General features: G+C 39.0%; 1 protein-coding gene across 3 annotated transcripts in view; it reads right to left on the reverse strand.

Moving 5' to 3' along the window:
• Kcnq5 (potassium voltage-gated channel subfamily Q member 5) overlaps window positions 1-20,921 on the reverse strand; it is a 536,287-nt gene that overhangs the window by 119,983 nt on the left and 395,383 nt on the right. For all 3 annotated transcript variants that reach the window (XM_051152962.1, XM_051152961.1, XM_051152963.1), the window contains exon 3: window positions 20,022-20,148. In XM_051152962.1, the coding sequence (XP_051008919.1) occupies window positions 20,022-20,148 (127 nt within the window). The remainder of the gene's footprint in view (window positions 1-20,021; window positions 20,149-20,921) is intronic.

The following is a 20,921-nucleotide window of genomic DNA, read 5'->3' on the forward strand; positions in this document are numbered from 1 at the left end:
CTGGAGAATTCTTTTAAAGATTTTTTTTTTTAGATAGAGAATTATTATACATTCTGAATTTTGATTGATTTCAAAATGCCATCAAAATGATGGCACTATTTTTAATGAACAATGTTTGAAGAAACTAATTTTTCTCTCTTTGCTAGTGAAAAGCAATATTGATCTTAAAAGCAATAGTAACAGAGTAAACATGCTGTTTATTATGTTATGAAGGTGATTAAACTGTTATAAGATTTTCACACATAACACTGTGTATAAACATTTACCAGTGTGTGTGTGTGTGTGTGTGTGTGTGTGTGTATGCGTGGGTGTGCTTCACAGATTACTTGATTTCATATTTAGAGTCATCCAGAATGACTCTCCATTTTTCCATATTTTATTCTGCTTAACTTGTGTATTCCCTCAGATCATTGCTGGTCAGGATTATCTTCTTAACTGTCAACACAGGTGACTTTTTCTCTTCCAACACAGAAAGCTATCCCTGAAAGGAGGGTAAATAAAGCAGGGGCTTTTTTTTTTTTTTTTTTTTTTAACCTTTCAGCCCTTCTGAATGGGGTGGCATTATCACATTTAGACGGTAGGAGGAAGCAAGTGGACATGGTATTTGCCACTTTTAGGCTGAGGGGAAGGACACACACATACTGCTTCCTCTTTTCCTGTGCTTCAGTTTTATGTTGTGAGGGATAATGTTCTGACAGCCTTGTGCAGCTTGTTGTCAGCCTAATTCCTGGAGTGACTATGTGGAGCAGAAAAAGCCCTTAAGACATTCTGCTTCCAATAGGAAGCACCTTTGTTCAAAAAGGAGAACATTATTTCTACTTTGAGTTACTGTGACTCTGGGATTTATATGTTGTAATAATTAGCATTAGTCAACTATTATTATAGTATCAAAATTAGAAGATGCAGTTTCTAATAAGAACAGATTAATGGAAAATAGTATGCTATTTCTTTTCTAGGAAGTGTGGCGTAAGGAAGCAGGGAGCAAGGAGTATAGCATCTGTGTGTCTGGGTTTCAAACCTGGATGTGCCTCTTAATATCTGGACTTCCTGGGTGAAGTTACTATACCTCTCTGTGGCTCAAATTATTTATAAAATAAATATTCAAAAGTACCTATGTTGTGAGTTCCCTCTAGGGAATGTATAATAAATAGCTAATTTATTACTGCTATCATTATTACCTAGATACCATGTTTTAGAAGATGAGATAAATTTATTCCAATATACCAAGATGATGGGGAATTGATTTCACAGCAGGAAACAAAGGATGATTCTAAGTTGCTTCATAAAGTGATTTTGCAATTTTATAGTATATTTATAAATAATTGTTTTATCTATGTGTGCATGCTTCCATCTCAGTGGTGATCATCTTTGGGTGGAAGTATGTGTAAAACTGAGCATGTGTATATATATATAATATGATCTAGAGCAAGCATGTATGTACTGATTTTGTAATGAAAAAACGGAGAGCTATATATATTTTTAATTTTGAATGAGAAGTTATGGCTCAGGAAGGTTAGCACATTGACAAGGTCATTGATGTAGTCAGAGCTAAGGAATGCAGAGGAAAATGGGCAGCGTGTATTGAGTACCTCTGATGTGTGAGCCTGTGAGGTGAGCTTAGTACAGACATTCTATTACTTCTCCAAACTGATCTCCAAGGAGGCCCAGAGGTTATCAGTGTGCAGTCCCTAGTCCTGCCTCTTGCTAGCTGTGTGGCCTCAGGTCTGTTGATCTTGCAGAGTCTTAGAATTCTCACTTGTAAATAAGGAAAATAGTTACTTTTCTCATAAGGCTTATGTAAGGATTAAATGAATGATGCACATTACTCTGCCTTAGTGTACTTGGCAGCGTGATAACTTCTTAATCTGAAATAATAAAAAATGTTAAGTATATACCTGTAATCCTTGACACTTTTGTAGACCATGGATTGATATTAAACAAGTTTAAGAACCACATTTAAGGTCATTTAGTTTTTAGTGGAGTCAAGAATAGAATTCATAGTTGTCTGATCCCAGCATGATTGTTACTCCAGGATTCCCTTTAGTAACTTACACAGAGCAGGCATGTCAGTAGTCAGCCATGCAGCCAGTCACTAAGTCTTAAATGAATTCTAAAAAGTATTAACAGTAGGGGGATATGTCAACTTAAACTTGGTTGCCATTAGGATAAAATTTAGTCAAAACTCTTATATTTAACACGCATATATTTTGGGTACTTCAATAGGACAACAAAACATGACAGAAAAGTTAGCTTGCCTTATCTGCATGTGAACATTTCTGCAGGTATTTGCTATTATTTTATATGTGGCATGTAGCACGAATATTATTGGCACCAGGGCATTTTGTGGTTTCACTGCCTTTTCCAATTCTAATCTCTCTAAAGAAGCAGACAGGTAAGATTTGGAGGCGTAAACACTCGACCATGCCTGGTGTAAGGCTCAGTTCTGCTCTGTACTTGGGGCTTTTCTAATCTCTCAGGGCTGTTTTTCCTATCTTTAAGATGAGATGAATTAAACCAGAAACAGTCAAGGGTCCTAATCCTTAATTTCTAGAATTCTAAAGGATGACAGGCATGGTTGAATTATGAGACATCAGCAAGAGTGTTTGGAAAATAACTTTTTTCTCATTTGTAAAATTTGCTTTATTGAGGACTGGTAGAAAAATCACTCGGGTAATTTACTTAAGATGCTACTGTGTATAATTTATACATTCCATCAACAAAGACTTTTGTAGTGATGATGGAAGTACCAGGAAGAGAACAATGAATGAACAGAAATGTCTTCTGTCTTTCTAGAGCTTATACAGAGCATGGTTGGCCTCACATCAGACCAACAACACGATATAATGTAAGTAGCGAAGATCCTGGAGAAGTACAGAGCTGATGGAGAGGAGAACCATAAAGGAACATGCGGCTGTAGTAGAAGTGTGATGCTCTGGGAAACTCTCTTGAAGGATGTGACCTTTTAGTAGGCTGTGACCTTATTTAAAGAGAAAGTGCATCAACGAACCTCCTTATGGAGATGGCTTCAAATGCAGCAAACCAGCTACTGGGCAAAATGTCCTCCTTTCTGCCACAGACAGATTTCTGCCTAAAAATGGGCAAGCTTGGATGCAGGCAGAGTCAACAGCCCAACTCTGTCAAGACAGGGTAAGCAATTCCTCCATAGTTCTTGCCTCACAAGTATGTCTGCCAGATATACTGGGCCCGAAGGCTGAAGAATGATGCTCCAACATTATAGAGAGTTTTGGGTGACTGTTCAGGCGGCAGGATGTTTCTGTCATTTTTTTCATTTTGGAAGCTGCTAAGATGCACTTCTGGTTTACTCAGGTAATTAATTTTATTCCTTCTCAAGTCTCTGATGGGGTTGAAGGCCAGATAGTTTAGTTTCACAATTAAGCTTAGTTGTTTAGGGAGTATGATGTGTTTAGGTCTAGATAGATGTTTTAAGTAGATAGAGATTAAATATAGATATTGATTTACATTCAGAATTTTAGATTCACCAAGATAGGAAAGATGTATTCTTCAAGGTTGCCAAATACAAATAGCTAAAACACTATGAATATAACATTTATATAATTCCTGATTGTTTTGTGGTTCTTCTTAGTGTATATAGTCTATTGTATTTATGTATAATAATATAAATGTATATAAAATAATAATTAAAATGGAAAAAAAGAAAAAGAGAGAAAGTGCTTTGAGTCAAAGATAGTAAAGAATAGCAGATCAGTAGTTTATAAAGATCTTTTTGTTGTTGTTGTCGACATTGGACTCAGCTTAGGAGAAAGCTGGATGGCCAGTTGAGGAGTCCTGCATGTTCTGTGAAAAGGGTGACATCAGCTTTACATGAGTGAGAGTGGAGAGGCAAGCAGACTGAGTTGAGCTAGGGATGTGAGGATGGAGAGTTCAAGGCTTGCTCAATTTCCCACTGTGAGATAAAGGAGGCCCAGGCTGCACTGAGGGTTCTGAGTTTGAATAGTTGGATGAGTATAGTGCCATTTATTGAGGTGCACTATGAATGGAGAATCCTGTTTAAAGGGCCAAATTAAGAGTATCCTTTGAACCTTGTTAAATCTGACATGCCTGCTAGATAACTGATACATAGCAAACAAGGGTGGAGGGCAAGAAAGAAGCCAGGGCTGCAGATACAGGCACCATGTGTGTGCAGCTTTTGCTATAGAACTAATTTCCCTTACTGTCAGAAACCTATCAAAACTATTGCTTTAGGCTAGAGATATGGCTCAGTGGTTAGGAGCACTGACTGCTCTTCTGAGGATCTTGGTTCAATTCCCAGTCCCCACTACTGTCTGCTACTTTAATTCCTGGGGATCCAACACCCACAGAGATATACATGCAGGCAAAACATCAGTGCACACAAAATAAAAATAAATTATTTGAAAAAACTATTGCCTCAAAATATGACCATAAATGATTAGTTTCAGATGTATGTCCCAGGTTGGAGGCTATAAGGAAGCTGCATTTCTTCATTAAAACAGCAGAGAAGTGTGTGTCCCTGATAGGCACCTTGTAGGAGCGATGGTGAACACATTCTATGCAAGGCACAAGTAGCATCTTGAGCAAATTACCTGAGTATATTTCCATCAGTATCCAAAATCAATAGGATGAGAAATCACAAGTGTCTTTGGATGATTAAGGATGCTGGTTAGGGTTTTATGTTATTTTATATAGAGAGTGCAAGACTGGCTTTTAGGAAAAAAAAACCAGTTCAACCTTGTTTACAGTTTTCTTCTAAGCACCTGTTTTCATCAGCATCAGAAGTCAAAACTGTAACCAGTTTCAGTTCCTGAACAGATCCCCCAAATAGTATTTGACTACAGACTGAAAAAGTTGGATTCCTATCAACGAGATATCAACGTGTACTGGAAGTCCCCTGGCTCTGAAGGCGGTGTTCAGCCTTCAGTATCTCATGCTGGATCATAACTCGCACGGATGATTATTCACCAACCAGTAACAACAGCATTGCAGCTTTAACTCTGTAGTCTGCAAACACTAGCACCTCACTTTTCATACTCACGTTTAGCCCACAACAATTCTCTGAGAATAATTGAGTCCTGGCAGATGGTCATGCTTATGGTGTTGGGATATGTTGTTGTTTTTTTTTTTTTTTCTTTGAGAAACTTGATCCCTGTTTTCAGATGCCTTGCAGGCTATGATTACTCATCACCTACTACTAAAAGGGTTTGAAAGGACATCTTCAGGAAGCTCTTTGACTGGACTGGGCTATTTGGCTTTTGCAGCAGAGCTGTGGTTTGAGCTTAAATGTCACCAAGCAAAGGAAACCTATTGGTGGGAACTTATTCTACAATTCATCTTGGGAAATTGAGAATTACCTGGATCACCCGCCTCTCAATCTTTTCCAATGCGCAATTTCTTATTTTAGAAGTAAGAAATGGATACAGTCTAGGCACTTGGCTAATCCTTGGGGATAAACACTGGGGTGTGGAAATGAAGTTTTCCTTCTGTGCAGAATGAAGGGAGAGGGCTTTAAAGAAACAAATTTGAGTAAATACCAGTTACTGATAAATGCCTGACACTCATTGTAACCTTGAAATCTCATTTCCTCCTGTTTGGAGATAGACACAGGTTATATCTACATGCATGTAGTTTCAGTGAGAGTATTAAACACACAAATCATGTTTTATTATCTGTTAAAGCCCCATTCTTATAAAATCTTATAAATAGTTTTAGAAATTTTAAATTTTGTTACTTGTTTCTTTGTGCCAGTGTTTATGATCAATATAGATCTATGTATTTTCATCTGCAACTAAAAAGAAAAAAATCTGTACCCCAGAGAGGGTTGTACAAACTGTTGCAGTAAGTTATTTCAGAGAGAGACTTAGAAATCATAGTATCTAGTGTCTGAAGCTGTACTTCAGACTGGAACAGACGATCAAAAAATATGCAAAACCTATAGGCAGAAACCTCTTTGGTATACACTTTCTCCTCATTACCCATTCCTTTCAGGTCATGAGCTCTCAGTAAGCCATGCTCCTTTAAAACATATTTTATTAATTTATTCATATTACATCTCAATTGTTATCCCATCCCTTGTATCCTCCCATCCCTCCCTCCCTCCCATTTTCCCCTTACTCCCCTCTCCTATGACTATGACTTAAGTGTGTGTGTGTGTTTGTGTGTGTCTATTGAAGTTTTCAATTGAAACTATGTGATACTACAATCTAGGATTCCCTTGTAAAAAGGCTTAAGATGGCCTCATGAGTTCAAACCACTCAGGAGCTACACATTCTTAATAACTAAATGTGGAAAAGCAACATGGAGAAATATTTCAAAAATAGTTTCAGTTGTGCACATTTTTAAACAGAAAATATTCCAGAAAAACCACAGATACTAGATAACAGAAAGATTCTGAAATCACTGGATGGCAACTGTCCTAGGGATTTGCTATCAGTAAATATTTGAACCATTTTGTAAAAGGCAGAAGTGAAAAAAAAAGAGAGAAAAATAAAAAAGGCAGTACAGGAGTAGATCTGCTTGTAGAAGAATTGAGAATTACAAAGTAAATAAAACAAGTGCTTTAGTAAACAGAATAACCATGTTCACATGGCAAGACTGGAGAATTTAAGGGAGCATCTTAACCAAACAAAAGTCATTCCTGTGACTGAAGAGGGAGTGAGGTGTCTTGCACTGCAGAATCACTTGCCGTATTCTCCCTTTCACTTACGCATGCTGGACGTGTTGGTTTTGCTGCGCATGCACGCATGTGCATGGGTGTGTGTTTGTGTGTTTTGCTATGGTGCGCAGGGGTGGCCTTCTTCAGTGGAGACCTCCTAGCCACCAGATTTCTGGCATCTCAAGTCATTAAATGCATATTGAATGTGGCTTGAAACCTCCAGAGCTTGGGTTTAGGGCTAGGTGTGTAAACGGTTTAGGGCCAGTATAAACAGAGACAGGCTGCCTATACTTACAAGGATGAAAAAAGAGTTGGTGGAAGAGACACTGTAAGTTTAGTAGCAATTATGCTGAGGGATGTTCCAATGGAGAAACATCCAGAGAACTTTGCAGAGATGGGATTCCCTCCCAGGTCCAATCTGGGGAAACTGTAATCCAACAACTAGTTTCAAAAGATGCTCCAGTTAGTGGAAAATTCTTTAGCTACTGCACACACACACACCCTTCCTGAAGCTACTGCATCTGATGGTCTCCTGATTAAAAAGAGAGTAGATAGCTTATTTCCTACCCTTTCTCTTCTGTAACAAACTATTCTTAATTAGCATATGAGAAACCTCAAATGTAGAAATACACTATCGGTGAGAGTCTGAGGAGAAATAATAAAACATAGTCAAACAAGTTTTGCTGAGTTGTCATTGAAAGCCTTGTGTCATTTATGCTTCCCAACCAGGGGCTAATGGGAGAGTACTTTGACTCCACCACACCCAGGCTTTGTCAGGTAAGTTACTGCTTAGATGCCAGGCATTCGGTGACACTCTTTACACTTGTCATCTCATTTGTCCTCCAGTTTCTCCTGGGACTTCTTCGAAAAGCCTGACATTCCAGGTTTAAAATTCATGTAGCATGTGGCGGCCAAACCAAAGCAAATCACAGAACACCATTTATAAAATGGCTTAAGAGGGTGCTTCTTTCGCTTCAAAATGAGAGCACTTACATGAAAATCCTATGGTAAGTTATCCTTTGCATTGTCCATGGTAATGACAAAATGCCTGTGACATGAATAAGATTCTGTACGACCAAACTGCCTATGGACCAATCTGGCTACTGCAGTACTGCCGGGCGAAGAAAATAACAGTCAGCATTTAGAGTGCTCTTGCTGTGATCCAAAGAGCCTCGCTTTTCATATATTCAGCTTTTGGATACTGTATAGATGGTTTCAATGTGATGATAATGCTGCTGAAGAGGTACATGATGAGAAATTTTGCCTCTCGCAGTCAGCCTGTGCTTCCTCAATGCCTTCAGGCGAACGTTTTTTATTATTTTCACTTTGAAACATCTTTTCAGTTTTTTCTTTATTTAGATACAAACCAATATAAATACTTACTCTTTCTTATACAAATACTAGCACACTATATATATACATTCTGCCTATGTCCTTTACAATTGGCTCAGCTTGACTGTACAGAAATGTCTGTGGTTGATGATGTGGGCATTCCTCAGTTGAATTAGCTAAAGTGAACATAGATTAGTGGTGAAAAGGTTATCAGGAAGCCCAGGTTGTGGATGAAGAATAGAAGCTTATGTGATTTAAACAGGTATGGATGTTTTTTTTCCCGTTAAGTGGTACCAGTTAGCACCTCTGCTGTATATGTGGGCTGGGTTCAGAGAAGCAAACAAACACAGACCCACTGACATGGTGTCTGGCGGAACTGGCAGATTCTTGTCCTTGTGATAGGCAAGGGAATGTGACTGTACGCATTTCTTCCTCAGCAGTGTAACAGTGTGTAGTCATTCCTTTCGGCGAATTCGCTTCATCCCATCCTTTTCGTTCTTTATTTTGTGCTGAGATGTCAGATTTCCCTTGATTTCTGAGCTCCTCCTATCTTGAGGGTATCAGGTTTTTTGTCTTTGATAGGAAGTGTAAATGTCTTTCTCCATGTTCCCCAGGGTTGATTTTCTTTTCGTTTTGTGCCTCACACAACATTCTTCGCCATTTCTGTCTGTATTTGTAGTTGTAGTTAGGAAGGCTTCTGGGCTTCCAAGGTCATAGAGATTTCTATTTCTGCTTCCCACTTTTCTTTTTCCTGTTTGTTTTACATCTTTGGCTCACTTGGAATTTATCTCAAGTAAGACAGGCATGGATCTTACATGACCTTTTCCCACATGAGCGGCCAGTGGCTGCAACATGGAAAAGGCATCTTAGCAAGTTGAAATCCATCCATCTGATCACCCAGAGATGTCTTACTAACTTCTGAGGGAAGCAAGACTTTCCAGTTGGTTATGATGAAAAAGCCATTGGGAAAAGGAAGGGAGACTTTGGAGAAATGGAAGTCTTGGATGTAAGACAGAGGGATCCGACTCAAGGTGTTGGATTAAGAACAACAAATGACCTTTATAGAAGTCACACCAGAACCCTGTGTACTGCTACAATTATCTAGATGGTACTTCTGGGCCTTGGTAGAAGTTTTAAATGTGTTAGTCTGAGGGAGTCATAAATGTCATTTAGTTTAGCCAAAATATAATTTACATCCATGAGTATATATATATATATATTTAAATATATGGCCATATTATAAAACTATTTTTCTTGATAAATTTAAATAAATACACTAAACAACCCAGTAATCTCTAGAGAAATAAAAATTCATGTTCACATAAAAATCTGTATAAAAATGTCCATAGCAGCTTCATTAGTAATAACCAAATAACAAACCAAAATGAGTTTCCTTAAGGAAATGGATAAACACATTGTGATGAACCCATAGCACAGAATATTGTTCAGCCATAAAAAAGAAGTGAATTATTCATGATGATGACTGCTATCATTTTGAGTGAACAGAAGTGAATTTCGAGAGCTTGTCACTGTACGAATACAGTGCTAAATCCCAGTGAACGGCAAATGAAAATGAGTGAGAACAGACTTGTGGATCACAGAGGTTATGACGTGGGGGAAGGAGAGACTCCAAAAGCCTAATGCGAGGGGTTGAAGGTCATGTTTCTGTACATTGATGGGAAGATTCTATGTCTTCATCATAATGGTACAAAATTCTGTCCATATGATATACATGTATAGGGGCATACATATACAAACCAGTGTGTACGAAACCTGGTGAAATATGAATAAGGTCAATTAGCAGTAGACATTCCTGTTGGGGGAAGCCAGACAGAGGATAAATTCTAACATGGAAACATATAAGAAGGGCTCACAATATTTCAATATAAATAGTTTGGGGGGAAAATCCAGATTGTAGAGTAAGGGTTTAGAGAAGGAATTGTCCCTTTTCTGATACTGACAGGTATTCACCTTTGGACTTTACATAATGTCTCCAAGCAGGACGAGGGAGATCTAGGGATAAGACTCAAGCCTCATCATATGTTTTATTAATTTGACTCCATGATGCGCATACATGGCAGAAGGACAGTGAAGCATCAGGAAGTCAGGATTTGAGCAGACCGCTGCCCCCAGCTCTTTGGTGTATGGTATATGAAAGCTTCTAACCCAAGTCCCAGTTTCTTATTTCATAAAGTCAGGATCACAAGCCCTACTCACTTTAGTACAATTTTTTGTAGAAATTATATGAAATAAATTTCATCTATGATTTATGATCAAAACCATGAAGTTTTATCCCTGCTGATGTAATACCAGGCAACCTAGTTACTGACCTTTTATTATGCTCAGTTTCAGTGGAAATGTTCTACTTAAATTAAACTCCTATGCTGCTGTCTTTTCTCTAATGTAGATGCAGGAAATACAAAATGGATAGTCATCAGAAACCAACGAGGAAGCCCACACTCATTATCTGAGAGTCAAGCACACATGCACTCTTCCTTTTACGATGTAGGGTGGTTTTTTTGGGGGGGGGGTAAATTTTAAAAATTATTTTGTGTATGGGTGTTTTGCCTATATGTATGTTTATGTATCACATGCATGCCTGATACTTGACATGGCCAGAAGAGGGAGGACATCAGTTCACCAGGAGCTATAGCTACAGACAGCTGTGGGCTGCCATATGGGTGTCAGGAATAGAATGTGGGGCCGCTAGAAGAGCATCCAGGACTCTTAACGCCTGAACTGTCTTTTTAGGCTCTGTTTCTATTTTTGTTTTAAGTGTCCCTCGTGTGTGTGTGTGTGTGTGTGTGTGTGTGTGTGTGTGTGTGTGTGTACCTGTGTGTGCAAATGTGCCTTGTGCCTTTGGAGGGCAGAGGCATCAGATCTCCTAGAGCTGGAGTTACAGACAGCTGTGACACACCTAATGTGGGTGCTGGGAACTGAACTCATGTTCTCTGCAAAAGCAGCAAATTGTTCTTAACCATTTCTCCAGCTCCAATGTTTACGTTTTCTTCATTTACATTTAATTTTTATGAAATAAAAATATAGTCATACTATTTTCTCTTTTCCCTTTATTCCCTCAATCTTCTCCCATAAATGCACCATTCCCCTGTTATATTTCAAATTCCCAGGTCTCTGGCTTTTTTTTCTTTAGTTGCCAGTGTGTGTGTGTGTGTGTGTGTGTGTGTGTGTGTGTGTGTGTGTGTGTCTGTGTGTGTGTGTGTGCGTGCGTGCATGTGTGTGCGTGTGTGTGTGCTTAGTCCATATAAAAGCATTTCTATTCAGGGCCGGTCATTTTGTATTGGGTAACTAACTAACTGGAGGGTTCTTTCTTGAGGAAGAAAATTTCTCTCACTCTCAACAGCATTCTGTGGTTCCCTATAGTTCTTTGTCTCTGGCTGGAAATAATTAAATTTCCCTCCTTCAACTTAGCATGTCTATTGGCGTCATCCTTGTTCATCTCTTGCTTAGGCAGCCATGTCGATAGACTTCATGGGTGTAGCTGCCCTGTATTTTCTTCAAGAAGAAGTTTGATAACAGACACTCTATTCGTTTGGCTCTTAGAGTCTTCCTGCCCAGCCGCAACTGATCCATTTATAAAACAAATGCATGTTTATGTTTTTAATCAGGCTTAGTATTAACCAAAAGGAGCATTCTGTGACATTTTCAAGTACAAACTTTGCTTATGTTTCAGTGTGAGAAAAATCCAGAACTTCTTTCCCAGTGCTAACCAGTAGAGCTTAAAATTTCAGTGTTGGACACCTTCTAGGACAAGCTGAAAACCTGGACCCCGCCGCCCCCCCGCCCCCCGCACAAAGAAAACCACAAATCTAGGTAACCTAGGCTTCCACTAATCCATTAATAAATTCTTTTTTTCCTGCTCCTTCCTTATTCTTCCATGTGTAGATTAAGTGGATTACACTGTAATTAAGTTTGACTCATAAAAGGCAGTGTTTCAGAGCAGTGAGCTATGGGGGGGCAGTGAGCTTTGGGGGGCAGTGTTCTATTTCTAGTTTCAGTGATGACTTACAGCCGGCGACAAAAGCACCCCATTCCATGGTGTCTCATTTTCTTCCACCTATGAGCTGAGATAAACAACCTCTCAGTGGGATATAGTTCTGCCTTTGAAGCTCTATATTCCAACTGGGCCCCAGTTTCCTTCACAGAGGGCTGCTGTTTGAAGAAGTAGAGGTACACTTATATTGTTGTGATTCTTAAAATAAGGGGTAAATGGCGGGGGGGGGGAGGTAGGAATGGGAGGATACAAGGGATGGGATAACCATTGAGATGTAACAAGAGTAAATTAATAAAAAAATTAAAAAAATCAAATTGTAAATGCCTCCTACTAGATAGTACATCCCCCACACTCTTAAGTACTGCAATCAGTTGTACCCTGAGTCTCTCTGCGATATTTATTAAAAATTAAAGGAAACGTACCACAAAGACATACTGCAGAACATTTTCAAAGCCACGAGTAGCGGTTTAACTGCAGGACTTCCACGGACGTTAATGGGACTCATACTGGTAAATTCTGAGCACCACTTTGAAAATTTACCCCATAGTGACAGCTTAATGCTTCTTATTGATCATGAGTTTCCAGATAACATCTTGAGGCAAAAGGGACTACTTCTCAAAGGAAATAAATAATCTTTAATGAAATAAATCTGCATTGCAATCATTGTAATGAATGAGTCTGGGGCACAGTCATTTGGAATGGAAGCTCCCGGGAACTGTTTGGTAGTGACGGTTGCCAAGAGGGCTGTAAAAAAGTTCCCATCACATCATAATTTCAGTTGCTCAGTTGTGCACAGAAAACAACGTGTTTCCTTTTTTTTTTTTAAATTTTTATTATTAATTTATTCTTGTTACATCTCAATGGTTATCCCATCCCTTGTGTCCTCCCATTCTTCCCTCCCTCCCCTTTCCCCCTTATTTCCCTCCCCTATGACTGTTCCTGAGGGGGATTACCTCCCCCTGTATATGCTCATAGGGTATCAAGTCTCTTCCTCTGAGTGCCACCAGGTCTCCCCCTCCAGGGGACATGGTCAGCAAGCCAATAGCCAAAATCAAAGTAAATGATGAGATATTCAAGGAAATTCCTCTAAAACAGGGAACAAGGCAAGGCTGCCCACTCTCTCCATATCTCTTCAATATAGTACTCGAAGTTCTAGCCAGAGCAATAAGGAAACAAAAGGAGATCAAGGGAACAAGGAGAACAATGGGAAAGGAGGAAGTCAAATTATCCCTATTTGCAGATGATATGATAGTGTACATAAGTGACCCGCGTTTCCTTTTTAAAGTGGAAAAGTCAAGGCTCTTCCCCACTTTTTCTGCTAACAGATTTAGTGTGTCTGGTTTTATGTTGAGATCTTTAATCCTCTTGGACTTTAGTTTTGTGCAGAGTGATAAATATGGATCTATTTGCATTTTTCTACATAGAGACATCCAGTTAGACCAGCACCATTTGTGGAAGATGTTATCTTTTTTCCATTGTATAGTTTTGGCTTCTTTGTCAAAAATCAAGAGTCCCATAAGTGTGTGGGTTTCTTTCTGGGTCTTCAATTCTATTCCATTGATCAATCAGCCTATTTCAATGCCAGTACCATGCCATTTTTATTACTGTTGCTCTATAGTACAGCTTAAGATCAGGAATGGAGGATCTTTTATTATACAGCTATTTGTATTATTAGCTACTCTAGGGTTTTTGTTTTTCTACATGAAGTTGAGAATTGATCTTCCTAAGTCTGTAAAGAATTGTGTAGGTATTTTGATAGGGATTGCAAGGAAAATGTGTGCAGTAAACCTAGATGACCCCTGTTCAGATCTAGCCAATGGACAGCTCATTATCCATGGTTGTGGTTGTGGAGAAAGCAGGGACTGCCTATCACATGAACTCTGGTGCCCCCTATTTGATCACTTCCCTTTTGTGGGGAGGCCCAGCAGCACACAGAGGAAGGGGAAGCAGGCTATCCAGATGAGACCTGATAAGCTATGGTCATATGTTGGGAGAGGAGATTGCCTTCTATCAGAGGTCTAGGTGAGGGGAATAGGGTAGAAGAAGAAGAGAGGGTAGGAATGGGAAGATACAAGCAAAGGGATAACATTTGGTATGTTATCTAAACAAATTATAATAAATTAAAATTTTAAAAAGTGGAAAATTCATGTTCTCAAGGGCAGAGCCATACATACATGGAAAAATCACAGATTGTTACAAATTATTCCCTTATAACATACATTATGGATACAAAGTTCTAGCAGGCATAGATGACTAAAAGACCCAGGGACTTAGAAGTCTAACTTCTAGTTGTGGACATTCATATTGGGGCTAAAATTTCCAGGACCTTTGTCAGTACCAGGTCTTGAAATGCTGCTGTGTGTCTATAGCGGTGGAAGTTTTCAACCTCCTAATGCTGCAACCTTTAGATACAGTTCTTCATGTTGTGGTGACCCACTCCCTAACTATAGCATTATTTCCTTGCTATTTCATAACTGTAATTTTGCTACTTTCATGATCCATAATATAAATAACTATCTTTCTATCTATCTATCTATCTATCTATCTATCTATCTATCTATCTATCTGATATACAACCCCTGTGGGATTGAGACCCACAGGTTGAGAACCATTTGTCTAGAGGTTGTGACCTTTGCCCACCCTGACCATCTCTTTTTCCTACTGTCCTTACTGTACTTCATCGTGAGCCACAACACACAGTGCCTCCTGCATAAGCCAAGCTCAAAAGACTTGAGGAACCATTGCTAGTGTTTTTCCTTGGATTGGACAGGTATATGCTAAATATCTTCAAGACTGACACCTGTTAAAAATCTTCAGATCAACTCAATATTCTACTACTTAGAAAGATTTTCTTGGACTGTATAATCAAATGTATCTATCCTCCATTCTCTATGCTTTTATTCTCAGTACTCAGAGCTCTGCTTGGACATGGAAGAATTATATAATATTTTTTTTTCCTGGCTAACTAAGTTTCAAACCTGAGGTGATCTTTGCTCTTTTGTCTTATGCATTGGGTCATGACAGTTCATATCATCCTTCCCATATCTATTCATTTTCCTGTTAGCCTTTTCTCCTTTCTTAGAACACATGAAAGTGTACTCTTATAAGTAGGGACTATTGTACTCTTATAAGTAGGGACTATTTTTATTCATATTTACATCTTTTGCATCAAGAGTGTGTCTGGCAGATAAGACTTTGAATATTTTTTCTTATATAACACACAATAGGGAGAATATTAGTAAAATATATCATAAGGGTCTGAAGTTTATAGCATAAATAAGGGACAATCTCAGTTTTTCATTTCTTTCTAAGAATACTTTCTATGTAGTCAAATAATAGCATTTTAATCTTCCTTATTAGTCAAGTTTACATACCACATTAACCATTACCTAAGCAACTGCCATACTGTTAATAAACAGCTGGAGGCATTCCTAAGAGTGGAGGACTTACCTTAGAATTTTCAAAATACTTTGTACAAAAAAGCTACTTACTTCCAATTTGTAAATACCCAGGGACCCTCAGAATGATATTACATAAGAGTGTAAGAAGTAGATACTGGGCACAGGAGTCTGTTTATTCCTTAACTTCTTCAAGTTAGAAACCAGCAATAGATATAGATGCTAAAAATAAAGCTAATGTTGCTATTAATGTCATCTTATATAAACTCTGCCTTTTTGAATTTCTAATGCTAGACATCATTGATGCCAATGGACAAAGTTCAATCAAGTTCAATTTTAAATTGTCAATGAGCAACGCGATAGAATCATTTTTTCTATAGTAAAAATCATTAGAAAAGAATTCTATTTTTAGTTTTGTTTTCCTTCCTCCTTTCTAGCTTTTCACAGGTTTGTTCAGTACTGTCTTACTTCCTCATGTGTAAAATGGGACAGTAGTGGCTGGAGACATGGCTCAGCATTTAAGAGCATCCACATTTGGTTCCCAACACTCAATGGTGCCTGACAACTATCTGTAACTCCGGTTTCAGGGGCTCAAACGCCCTTTTCTGTGCTCAGTTAACTATAGGAAAGAGTCTATGTGCTACAGAAGGATGTGCACACTTAGTTGAGAGAGGTTTCAAAAGAGTCCATGACTGCCAGACAATAGTCTGTTAGAAAAGCTCCTACTAAAGCAGATGAAAAGGTATGAAGGCACTGAAAATGATTTGGGTCAAGAACAGGTCTATTCTAGGAAAAGTTGAGGATGGCAGAGAAGCAGAAAAAAATTCCTTAGTTTGCCAGCCAGCAGCAGTTCTCAGTGTGTCTGTTCTAACTTGTGAATGCATTAACAACTTAACTTGCCATATAATACGATGAAATAGCAGATGTATTTTATAGCCTCAGCCATGTGGTGGAGCTAATAAAGCCTTCTATTTTTCTTTTAGCCAAGTCAGAAGCTGACCACATTTTTCTAATTAAAAAGAAAATACGCTTGCTGGCACTCTCCGGAGGAGCTGTTGTTTCAAGTGAAAGACAGACATACTTAGATCATGGGCAGCATCTGAGCTGTGGTTTACCCTTTTCATGCTCTGGTGGGAGTGCCACAGGAAACTGTTAAAACGGTGATAGGAAATCACCCAACATTTAACATCAAATATAGATATAAGATTAATAACAGGGTGGCATTTTCTGGTGTGCTGAGACACACTACAAGATTGAATTTTTTAAAAAAGGTCCTGTTATGACTGCTTTCATAAGTAGTCATCCAGGAATCCAAAATTAGCCACCATCTGAGGCTGAGGCTTTAGAAACATCAGGCTCATTACTGCAATCTAAGTAGCAGCCTTTGATACTATTTGCCATTCTAAAATAAGCCATTAAGACAAACTGGATAAAAAAGAATGGCTGTGTTATCAGTCTTTGAGGTGGTTCATGCATCTCCTCACTTAGGTTATAGAAGGAGGGATTCCTGTTGTGATATAGAAAAATAACAAGGAAGCCAACCCAGGTTGCTGCTACAAATATGCTCAACTCTCCAAGACAATAAGGTAGGGATTAGCTAAAGCTGTAGGAAGGTTTTCCCAGCAGTCTTAGGGGTGGAGCTGGTTGAATATGTAGGGATAAAGAAGAGCTTGTAATTTTAGATACAATCTTAATGGTTTCAAAGGAAACCATGAAAAGTAAGCAAAATATTCATGAAAAAAATACACAAGGTGTTTTTCTTAGAGTGTTACATATTTACAATATGTTTTCCAAATACAAGTGCACAATGACTATATAATTTCTTTAATTAATAAAGTGCTGGTGATTAGAAAGAGGAAATGGCAGTCTTTGGAATCAGGCCATGGGGCCTCTATCAAATAGTGTCCAAATGGTAAATAAGGATTAGTACTATACAAGATCTGACCATGGTAGTAGCTTCTGTTTGCTTCCAATAGGAAGTGTCAACACTGTTCTATGTTTTAGTTTGCTTTTGATTGCTATGATAAAATACTGACCACAAGCAATTTGCAGAAGAAATGGTTCATTTTTTGCCTTATAACTCCCAGTTCACAATCCATCACTGAGGGAGGTCAGGGCCTAAACTCAACACAGGAAATGAGGTATGAACATGGAAAAACTCTCTTTATTGTCTTGATCTCTCACTCAGCCTCAGTTTGTTTTCCTATACAGCCCAGGCCCACCTACCCAAGCATAGCACCACCCACAGTGGGCTAGGCTCTCCTATATCAAACATCAATCAAGAAAATGCCTCACAGACTGCCATATGCCAATCTGATTGAGGCAATCCCCAATAGACACTCTGTCAGAGAGCTTGGCTATGTCAAGTTGATAGCCAAAGTTAACTAGGAGAGTGTGCCTAGAGAAAACATTCTCCACATTGAAGGCATAACAGGAGCACTGTCATTCTTTCCACATTCTGTTCTTAAATGTGCAAGATTTTTAAAAAATTGGCATATTCATAGTATTACAGTCTTTCAAAATGAAATAGTAATCAGTCTTTGTGTATTTCAGACTTCACAGATATATGAGAAAGATGCAATATTCTCTTTTGCACTCAGCAGTGTAAATTTGGTTGAACAAGACCATAGGGTTGACTTCATCATTTTTACAAGTTTATACAGCATTTTTATGGATGCCTAAAGAGATGTAGGAAGGGTCTCAACAATAATGGGCATAGGCCTTGCCTTCAGCAGATGACATTTGATGCCTCTGTGTGGATAAATCCAGAGACCTAATATCAATAAGTCACATTTGGATATATTTCACCATTGCATCAATTAGGTTGAACCACAGATTACACTGTCACATGGACATTAAACAGAATGTTGAAAGTCCTGCATGATTACTTTCACTGCATATGCATATTTGATCTATGCTCAAATGGGAATTCATTATATAGTTTCCCATGTCAACCTACAAAGGAGTTAATTTGCTAGATATAAAATATCCACTTAAATAAAAATCCCCAGAGTTAACAAACCTGAATTATGCCAATATCATACCATATTAAATCTGCCAGGTCACCACTGAGGTGTGCCCAGGCAAGTAAGATGATGGAGAACAGACCATTGCTTTCTGAGAAAGGTCTTCTAAGATCTGAAGCAGAGAGAGCAAGACTAAGAGACTACTACTGTGTGCTGATGCATCCGTGGCTGGAAAGAGCGATCAAGAGGCAAAAGGCATCTGCAAAAGAACTTTCTTTCTAGCATGAGTAACAGAAATACATTGGCATTGACCTTGGAACTGGAACACAACCAATTTTTAATTGGTTTTAAAGTCTAGATAGGAACATTCCTGCAGTCATCCATGAACCGACCTTATACCGTAGAAGCTGAGTGAATCTTGGCCAACCACCTGACTTGTGAATTGTTTTGTTTGGTTCTTTCATGGGACAAAGAGTTTGTGATTATGTTTTGCAATAGTTTTACATCAAGTGATGATCCTTCATAACCTTGTTTGAGTAGAGAATTTGGAATGAGGCGGAAAAAATAAACATCTTTGGGGTGGGGGTGGGATCAAATGTTTAATACCTTGCTCTTGGGGGCTGTGAGCTACCACTTGCTTTTCTCTGTACCTTAGCATTATAGTTTCCAAAAGGAAAGGAAGCTTCATTTTGTAGATGAGAGAGGTTGGTATTAGCAGCACCTGGAGAGGGGGACTCTACTGTTTGAGAGCACTCTGTAGCTCTCACCACAGGGAGAAAGATTAAGCGATAAGATCAAGTGCATTACTCCATTCCCAACTCTCCACACAAGATGGTAAACTATCTTGTGAATTAAATCCCACCTTCTCAGCTTGGAAATAATTGGAGTAAACCTCACCAAGAACTTCTAGCATTTGGATTTGAATGGTTGCCTAGGAAGTAAGAAAGGCAAAAGACCAGGAAAACCAAATTTATTTGGCTAATAATAGCTTTGATATGCAGGGTTTTTAGTTTTATAATATGATTTAAAATATATTCTCAAGAGATGCCAGGTTTTAATGCTACAGGAGGCATCATGTCAAACTGATTCTCAACAGAATGGTGTCCTTCCTGGAACTCCAGAGGCTTGGGCCCACCAACACAAAATTGTGTTATTTGTTTGGGAACTGTGGGGTGGGGTAGGGGTCCTATTTCAGAATGTAGAACTTAGGGTTAGAATTGCAGTTTCCAGAGCATAAGCCACACTTGTGGTCTCAATGTAAGGTAGAGGGGGACACTGATACCCATTTGACTAATTTGAATAAAACCTGAAAACCTGCTGGCATACTGTAGAGCTAGTTAACACACATGCACAGACCGTACACCACACATACACACAAAGATACAGAGAGAGAGAGAGACAGAGACAGAGACAGAGAGACAGAGAGAGAGAGAGAGAGAGAGACAGAGAGAGAGATGACACACAGAGACAGAGAGAGACACACACAGAGAGACAGAAAGATGGAGAGACAGAGATCAGAGACAGACGGAGGCAGACAGAGGCACAGAGAGCCAATCCATAGAAAGAAGTTCCTGGATGTGGCCTTCTAGTATCAACTGAATGTTGTAAAGCAAGAGAGAGAAGGAAATATGCAGCACCATAAGTCCTGAGGCTTTCATACTCACCTATAACACAGAAAGGTTTCCGAGCAAACCTCAGTCTTCCTTGCCATCCTCTATAACGACAGCAGCAACCTGCAGACCAGATTCGAATGATGAACTCCAAGCCAAAGACGACGATCATCACGAACTCCTAAAATGTCAGAACACACATGTCAGAGAGAAGCATTATTGATGGAGTAACAGCCGGCTCTAAGAAGCTGTGTGAGTATTTCTGTACCTTTAGGCAGTGTGTTGGCCACGAGTGGTTGATATGTAAAGAATATCTCTTTTGCACGAAACTACTCTGAAGGCTACTGATGCCTCCTATTCTCTGTGATTCCTATTATGGGATGTATGCCTACTCAAATCTCTAACATGGTGAAAGTGTCAGTTTTCGTAGGAAATGTGCAGGTGGAATAGTCATGTTTTCTCACCTGGGATATAGAGTGTAGCTAGCTTTACCTGCTTGATAATGTGAAATAAAGAGCAGGCACCGTGAAATGCAATGGCGAGTGCTCTAGACAATAGTGCTTCATGGTGCTGCAAAGAGTGACATCATCTCTCAACCTTGAAGAGGTGGTCTCAGAATTGGAGACAAGCTTTTGGAGTATTCAGCCTTTTGTTACAGTGTCAGAATCCCCTTAAAACTCAGGCAGTTTCAGAAGAAAAACTATGTGTGTGACACACATATATGCCGTCTGTCATGAGACTCAGAATCCTTCCAATCTGAAGCTTGTTAATTATCATGTTGCCCTTGGGCAATAGCTGCCTAGAAAACAACACCTGTGCTTGCAAAATGAATTGGAGGAAGACTTTAAGAAGAGCTGTGCGTTAACCCTGGGGACAGGTCAACTATAGCAGCACCTAAACAGTCACTAAATGAGGAAAGCAGAAAAGATTTACAAAAGAAAATAATTCTGGGGT

Source organism: Acomys russatus, chromosome 11, assembly GCF_903995435.1.
Source record: "Acomys russatus chromosome 11, mAcoRus1.1, whole genome shotgun sequence".
Classification (NCBI taxonomy): Eukaryota; Metazoa; Chordata; class Mammalia; order Rodentia; family Muridae; genus Acomys; species Acomys russatus.